This window comes from Polypterus senegalus, chromosome 4, assembly GCF_016835505.1.
Source record: "Polypterus senegalus isolate Bchr_013 chromosome 4, ASM1683550v1, whole genome shotgun sequence".
NCBI lineage: Eukaryota > Metazoa > Chordata > Cladistia > Polypteriformes > Polypteridae > Polypterus > Polypterus senegalus.
Genome location: NC_053157.1, coordinates 28,421,183 through 28,430,400, shown reverse-complemented (window position 1 = coordinate 28,430,400; position 9,218 = coordinate 28,421,183). Strand labels below are relative to the sequence as shown.

General features: G+C 35.5%; 1 protein-coding gene across 1 annotated transcript in view; it reads right to left on the bottom strand.

The window, feature by feature from the left end:
* Positions 1–9,218, bottom strand: part of idua (alpha-L-iduronidase) — a 135,832-nt gene that overhangs the window by 118,830 nt on the left and 7,784 nt on the right. Inside the window, exon 2 of the mRNA XM_039750382.1 lies at positions 7,444–7,584. Coding sequence (XP_039606316.1) covers positions 7,444–7,584 — 141 coding nt within the window. The remainder of the gene's footprint in view (positions 1–7,443; positions 7,585–9,218) is intronic.

Sequence of the window (9,218 nt, the reverse complement as noted above, 5' to 3'; positions counted from 1 at the left end):
TAGGATTAAAAGTCAAGACTGAGGTAAAGCACTTAGGGGTAATTGTTGACTGTAACCTGAATTTTAAATCACTAAAATCACTATCAGATCACTAGGACAACATTTTTTCACTTAAGAAACATAGCAAAAGTTAGACCTCTTATATCATTGAAACATGCTGAGAAATTAGTTCACACTTTTGTTTTCAGTTGACTAGATTGCTGTAACACACTCCTCTCAGGACCACCTAAAAAAGACATCAATTGATTACAAGTGCAGAATGCAGCTGCTAGAATCTTAACCAGGAAAAGAAAATCTGAGCAAATTTTTCCAGTTTTGATGTCACTACACTGGTTACATGTGTCATTCAGAATTGACTTTAAAATACTGCTTATGGTTTACAAAGCCTTAAATAATCTCGCTCCATCTTATATATCGGAATGTCTGACACCTTATATTCCAGATCGTAACCTTAGATCCTCAAATGAGTGTCTGCTTAGAATTCCAAGAGTTAAACTTAAAATAAGTGGTGAGGCGGCCTTCTGCTGCTATGCACCTAAAATCTGGAATAGCCTGCCAATAGGAATTCGCCAGGCTAATACAGTGGAGCACTTTAAAAAACTGCTACAAACTCATTACTTTAACATGGCCTTCTCATAACTTCATTTTAATTTAATCCTGATACTCTGTATATTCAATTTATTATCATAACTATTCATGGTGGCTCTAAAATCTGTACTAACCCCTACTCTCTCTTCTGTTTCTTTTCCCTGTTTCCTGTGGTGGTGACCTGCGCCACCACCACCTAATTAAAGCACCATGATGATACTACATTGATGGATTAAAAGCCAGAGGTCTGCATGACCATCATCATCAAGTCCTTCCATGAGAACCCTAAATACAAAGAGAACTGTTTCATTTATGTTGGGTAGAATGCCTAGAGGGGGCTGAGCGGTCTCATGGTCTGGAACCGCTGCAGATTTTTTTTTTCTCCAGCCGTCTGGAATTTTTATTTTTTCTGTCCTCCCTGGCCATCGGACCTTACTCTTATACTATGTTAATTACTGTTGTCTTATTTTAATTCTTACTTTGTCTTTTATTTCTCTTTTCTTCATCATGTAAAGCACTTTGAGCTACATTATTTGTATGAAAATGTGCTATATAAATAAATGTTATTGTTAATTAGAAACCAGTCCTGACCAATAACAGATTTTATTTAATTTCATGGCTTGTTAGTGTTGAAACTCTACCACATCAGTTCATTCCTAAATCATACTATTTATGTTCCCTTTCTAATGATACATGTATCATCCAAGTAATTTGAAGCCTAAAACACATAAGTAATTTTCAGTTCTTCGCTCTCTCTTCAGTTTCCTTCTGAGTACATCAATAAACTAAATAGTGAATAATGAATACACACGGGTAAAAATGGGGACAAGCGTAATGTAGAACTGCTGATTCCTTTGTCATTTGCATATTATTGCTAATAAAGACCAGTTAAAACAATGAATACAGCAGTTTTAAGACTAAGCAATTAAGGGCTCAAAATCTTAACAAGTGAGACAACTAAAACGAACCAGAAAAATGTCACTTGATTTCTCATGAAGCAATTGGATTGGAACACAAACCGGAAGGCATTGTGGCCCTGCAGGACCAACATTGTTTAACCCTGATTTAAAGGGTCTGAGTCTTAAATAGCAAATACTGTAAATGAAGTTAATTAGTAGCAAGGACTAGTCACTAATTAAGAAACTAGAATGAAAACCTGTAGCCACTGTGGCTCTCCAGCATCAGAGTTGCCCACCCCAGCTCTATATTATACTCCTTTTTTTGTTCTGCATGAAAACATTACATTTTATTTTTCTTCATCCTTCACTACAAAACACATACAAAAAACATATACAAATATTATTTTTGGAAGGACTAAGAATAATAATAATATAAAAATAACACCATGCTGTTAATGTCATTTATATGCACTACTTAGTCACATGAATCTAGATATTCTGTTGGAAAAGTTGGGAAGGCTGAAATCCATGTACTAAAATCTAGTCAGTTTAAAAAGTGACTGCTCTGTATGATGTGTAGTAGTAACATACTTGTGCTGCTCTTTGCAAAATTATGTTAGATAAGTCTGAAAAGATTGCTGCAGATATCGCAAAAAATGTTAACAGAAGGGAAAAGTTTGTTTTTTTTTGGTTCTATGTAACAAATTTCTGAACTTACTCCAGTACTAGACTGTAGTTTGGTGGATAATCATTGATTACCCTTGTGAAATAAGGCACTAAGCAGGAGCCTATCCTCTATGGAATTCAAGTTCATCACAGACTGCAACCACACACACAACTGCACTCATTTATAAATGGCCAAATCGGTATCACCAATTAATTTGTCATGCATGCCTTTCACTCCAGGAAATTTTCTTTTTTCAAAGATACCTATTAAATAATTAGATGACAACAGAATAGGATCTAAAGATAAGGTAGATGATGGGCCCCTGAGCAATGCCCTTAACCTGAAACTTGCACCTGGGACACTGTACAATGGCTGACCATACACTCTGACTCCCAATGGTCATGCGAAAAAACTATTTCTCCTTGGGAAATAGCAAAGTATTTCAAATAAAAATAAAGATTTTATCTACATTTTTGTTTAAAATTAAAATACTAAAACAGGTGAACACCATAACAAAATGACAAATCGTCACTAAGACAAATGATACAGGTAATACAGCTTCTAATCTGTTAGTAGTTCACAAGCAGAAAAAACTGATACATACATACATGTGTAAAAATGATGGTATTTCAAATAATTGTTATTTGAATCAAAAAATGTTTATGTGTATTCAAAAATAATTAGAGTGCTATCTAATGCCACAAACAATCTGTGACTAATTACCTGCTATATGTATCACCATTCTTCTAAACCTGCTTATTCAGAGCTGGGTTGCATGGCAGCTGGATTAAATCCCAGCAAGTATCGTGTGTAAGGCAAGAACAATCTCTGGACAGGGCACCCTCCCACTGCAGGGTGATCACATACACACAGGGCCAAATCTGCATGTCTTTGAACTGTAAAAGGAAACTAGAGAACTGAGAGCAAACCCATATGGACACACGGAAAACAAGCAAACGCCATGTAGGCAGCTACCTGGGACTCAAACCCCAGTCTCCTTAGTACAAGGCAACAGTGCTACCACTACTCCACCATGCCACTACGCACCTCCACTTACAACTAAATTGATGTTTTACACATTTTTTTTAGAGTGAGCATAAGACAGTCTGTACAAATCTGCAAGTATGAATGCTTATATGTACAGTAGAATGTGTTTATTCTCCATTGATACAGTTGGCTTATGTATGGACGCCTGTTAACAGAAAAAAAAGTAACAATCATATATTAGTATCTCCTAATGTTCATTATATACAGTAATATGATGTTACATAAATCTGACAGTTTTTACAAACCCATCTTGTTCATGCTTTTATCACATCCTGCATTGATTACTGTAGTTCCCTACTGGCAGGTCCCCCTTCGAATATTATATCACAGCTCCAGCTTATTCAAAACTCTGCTGCAAGAGTCTTTACTTGAACCAACAGCAACGAGCACATAACACCCATCCTGCTCCACCTTCACTGGCTCCCTGTGTCTTACAGAATTGAATATAAAATTCTACTAATAACTTACAAAGCCTTAAACGACCTTGTGCAAAACTACATCAGTGTCCTTCTTCATCACTATGTGCCTGTCTGCCCACTAATGTCCTCTGATTCTGGCAATTTTGTTGTGCCCCATACTAATCTATGCTCCATGGGTGGCAGGGCCTTCAGCTGTATAGCGTCCAGACTCTGGAATGACCTACCGAAATTAATCAGGTCAGCGACTCCATGAATTAATTTAAAAAACAACTCAAAACTCATCTGTTCATGAAGGCTTTCAGCACTACCTGACTTTATTACCCTTTTTTCAGTTTACCTCTATGTCAAGATGCTCATGTAACCCTTATGTGTGTGTGCTAAGCCATCAATTATGTTGTCTGTTAGGCTTTTTCTCTGAATTTACAATCTTACTCTTCTTTATTCATTTATCTGGTTTAGTACAATGCTATATATTGTATACCCTGCCATTCTTTCTTAAACTCTGTGAAGTGCCTTGAGCATGGGAAAGATGCTATACAGTGATCCCTCGCTATATTGCGTTTCGACTTTCGCGGCTTCACTCCATCGCGGATTTTAAATGTAAGCATATCTAAATATATATCACGGATTTTTCGTTGGTTCGCGGATTTCTGCGGACAATGGGTCTTTTAATTTATGGTACATGCTTCCTCAGTTTGTTTTCCCAGTTGATTTCATACAAGGGACACTATTGGCGGATGGCTGAGAAGCTACCCAATCAGAGCACGTATTACATATTAAATAAAACCCCTCAATGATATAAGATATGCTTCATACATTTCAAAGCTCTAACAGCCCGTATTGATTTTTGATTGTTTGCTTTTCTCTGTCTCTCTCACTCTCTCTGACATTCTCTGCTCCTGACGGAGGGGGTGTGAGCAAAGGGGCTGTTTGCACAGAGGCTGTTTGCTTAGAAGATACGGAGCCCCCTCTAAAAAATCCTGAAAGACTATTTTTACATTGATCCCTTCATTGCGGCCGCTTTACCGCGGTGCTTCGCATACATAAAAGCCCAACAGCCCTATTGATTTTTGATTGTTTACTTTTCTGTCTCTCTATGACATTCTCTGCTCCTGACGGCACTCCTTTGAAGAGGAAGATATGTTTGCATTCTTTTAATTGTGAGAAAGAGCTGTCATCTCTGTCTTGTCATGGAGCACAGTTTAAACTTTTGACTAAAGGGTGTTATTTCATGTCTAGAGGGCTCTAATAATGTTAAAAAACGTATTTAGAAGGTCGTAAACAGGTTTTCTAAGCTCTAACTGCGAAAATATTAGATTTATAAATAAAGAATCCTACTTCGTGGAAATTCATTTATCTGTCTGGAGCGGATTAACCGCGACAAACAAGGGTTTACTGTATAACTGTGCGGAGAATATTTATAAACAGTGTGGGAGAGTTTCTAAGGGCTTAAAATATACAAAAATAACCATACAAACATATGGTTTCTACTTCGCGGATTTTCACCTATCGCGGGGGGTTCTGGAACCTCAACCCCCGAGATCAAGGAGGGATTACTGTATAAATAAAATGTATTATTATTATTTATTATTATCTATCTCTCCATTTTCTAAGATAGACCAGAAACCAACCTGGCAGCACTGGCCAGAAAACAACATTCAAGCCACTTCATTTAGAAGTGAAATTTGTTGGAACTTTCTTCCCTACCAGTTTATTAAATATGTCCTTTTTAACTTATACACAGATGTCAACACAATGTAAAAACAAAATAAAATGATAAAGGAAATGATGGTAGCTTTTTCCATTTTAAAAGAAAAGGATAGTCTTCTTAATGATAGGTTGTGAGCATACCAATGTTGCGTAAAGTCAGAGATTAATTTTTATAATTTGCTTCTGGGTGTACCTGCTGTTCTTAAAACAATCATCTAGACCTCATCACATTATTTCTACCTATTCAGAAATTCCCCTTATTTGCAGAACTTGGAAAAAAATAGTAACTAACAGTGAACTGCTCAAACAGATGGTATGCCTTCTTAATGATAGGTTGTAAGCATACCAATCTTGCGTAAAATCAGAGATTAATTTTCATTATTTGCTTCTGGGTGTACCTGATGTCCTTAAAACAATCCTCTAGACCTCAATACATTATTTTACCTATTTATAGATTCCCTGCATTTGCAGAACTTGGAAAAAAACAGTAACTAACAGTGAACTGCTCAAACAAATGGTATGCATGTGTGTACTAGTTAAAATATTACTAACATTTGAACTTTGTATGAATAATATGTCATCATACTACTCAATGAATGACAGGAAACAGTGAGGCATAATAATGAGTTAGAAATTCATAGAATTATGAGGTATTGTATATTTAGAATTTTCTTTTTGGTGTTTTGAGGCTTCCATACTTTTTGCACTTTTAAAATGTGAAGAAGCTTGCCCATTGGGAAAAAAATTCAGCCTCACTATGTACCAAGATCATGCTCTGGAACTAGAGACTGTTCACAGTAGGGGGTCTATGAGGCTGCTGCTTTTGTACAAAGTGGCTAACCTAACCTTATTGAGAATGCAATTTATAGCTTCATCTGTCTTCCTCTTTATCTTTTTATATTTAAGCACTTAATGTCCCTATAATATATGGTGCAGAAAATTAAGTGCACAAAAAAAATCCTTCACTTGAGGAAGATGTAGGATGCAACCATAAGGTCATCAAACCAATAATATGGTCTTGGGTGGTGATATCTACCTTTTGATTTATTGTGCTTACAAAGTCACTTACAAAGTATACAAACTATAGATGTATTTATAGGACAGTAGTTTCATCAGCATTTAATGGTAAATTATTAAAGGAGAAAAATAATTTCACTGAAGTAAAATATAAAATCAACATTTATTTTGAAGAATTGTGCAACTGTGGAAACAAAAACATTTTAAAACTGCTGCAACAGTGGCTATTTTATTCCATACAGAAAAAACAACTAAAAACTACTAACTCAAAATAATAAATACAAAACATCTCCAGTTGGCTCCAATTCAACACAGCCAGTATTAGCAAATCTAATAATTGCAGGCTTAACAGAAAGCATAAAATCCAATATAAAAAAAAACAAATTGTACTTTGTTACTTAACCAAATTACATCTCTTTAGAAGAAGTACAGAGTGCCTGGCAGCAATCTAGCCTAGTCAATTTAGCTTTCAAACAGACAGCTTAGAAGAACATTTAACTTGCTGAATAAATTCTGACAAACACTAAAGGCTTTTCAGAATACGTATTATTCAATAAAACAATGACAATTAACTTCTATTAAAACCTCGTCATTTGCTTAAATGTTACTTTAACTAAGCAGGAGGGGCCAAGTGTGAAATGACTTTAAGCAGATAGCATTTAAAAATTAGTTTGCATGGATGACATAGGACAATTTACAAAATGGGTATAGCATATTCCACATTAGCAGTTATTTACAAGAAAAATATAATACTAGGTTGTATTTTGTAGCCAGACTTTGGCATTTGCTATTAAATATACAGGAAAATCAAGAAACCTAGATTATGTTTTGGCTGTGACCAAATGAAGGTTTCTTCTCATACTAAGACCAAAATCTACCTTCTTGGCCTCACTGATAAACACAATGCTTACCATAAGCACAATATCATGCCAAAAGTACAATGTATACAGTAAACTACAATTAAATCATAGAAAAAAACAAGTATCAGTTAGGATTTGGTAAAAGATGCATTTTCAAGCGGAACACTAATCCCAAGTGGCTTATAAACAGCCAACCAAATGGAGAATATATACCAGAATTAAAAAACTTAACTTACTCAACAGTCACCAGCTCCAGAAGCCAATGGATCCTGACCTGCTCAATACCGTTCTGAGGAACAGAGGCGATGTAGGCAAGATTCAACTGCTGGTCTTTGCTAAGATCATATTTGTCAGCCTGTGCATGAGGAAGAGGAGGGCTGAAAGTGAAAGATACACAAACATTTCAATTAACACACTTTAGATTAACATACAGTATACTACTGATTGCCGAGTACATGTGATGAAACTAAATGGTTCAGGAGGCATCTTATTAAGGTAGTACATATTACTATACGAGTGTGCAAGGGATTTATATTATTAACCAATAAAAACACAAAATAGACTATTTGTTTTTCATCAACAAAAAAACCCTACTGACAAACCTGATTGAGTAATAGATTTCACAACATGTTTTAGGAGTTTTTAAGTAATGTGCTCATTTAGAAGAAAGGAAAAAATCCACAAAATGGAAATGTGTGTGTACTAAACCTGCTTCTTAGCAGCAAAATGCTAAATATTGCCTATAAGGAATCAATTTAAAGATGTTTTGGGAAAAAAAACTACTGTGGGTAAATTAGCGCCAGAAAGCTAACTTGACCCAAATTGCCTTTTATTATAGTTTACCTTTATTTCAGTTTGTAGTCAGTATTAAAAAATAAAAATAAAAAAATATAATACATCACAGTGACACTGAAAATTTGCAAGGAGCAACACTTATTTCAGTTTAGTCTATGGAAAGATATGATGCCATACTGTAGCATCATTCTACCGGTATGTTTTTTGGCAGCTTAAGGAATGGTGTCAGCTCCGTAATCAGTCCATTATTTTTCACACAATACCATGCACAGTTATACTGTAGGATGCATGTCTGCCATCTGGTGGTCTACAGCTATTACTGCACATAGTTTGGGATCAAAGCCTTTTAAAGTCTTTTACCAAAGAGTCTCCTCATCCTAATTGCAGGAGTATATTTTATATTTATTTACAATATAATATTAGTGAGCATAACTAATAAATTCAAATAGAGGGAGAAAATTAAAAAATCTGTTCTGCCACACTCTTAAAGATAAAAGAGTTAGAGTGGTTGTTCAGACTGATGTCCTATAGGGGAACCATTTTTGGTTCCCAAAAGATGCATCCACATGAAGGTTCCAGAAAGAAGCTTAATTTATTAACATTTGTAACAGGCTCCATACAGTAAATAACTATGAAGAGGTGGTAACAAATATGTGAAATACCGGTGGGTCACGATTTAAGGAGGACTCTAGCTGCATACATAAGGCTAAGTCCAGGTTTTCTTAATCTATTATTGTCCTGCTACACTCTTAGAAATAAAGGTGCCACAGTGGTTCAACAGAGTGACGCCATAGAGGAACCATTTTTGGTTTCCAAAAGATCCATCCACATAAAGGTTTCCAAAAGAACCTTTATTTATTTAGATCGGTAATAGGCTCCATACAGTAAATAACCATGGACAAACAGTTACAAATTTGTGAAATGCCAAAATGATATTTTTTTTAAAGGACCCTTGCTGCATATGTGCTATAACACAGGCTTAGACCAAGTTTTCTTAATCTGTTAGTGTCCTGCAGCCCAGCAAACATTAAAGATTTTTTTAACATACTGTATTAGGAAGTTTTCAAAGCACAAAGAACCAACATCATATGCAAAGAACCTGCTGCACAATGAAGTGGTGCTTGGTCGAGCAATGTGGCCATGAAGAACGACACAAAATAGTAAAGAACCAATATAGTGACCTTAAAAAATCACTATTTTTAAAAGTGTAGGTTGC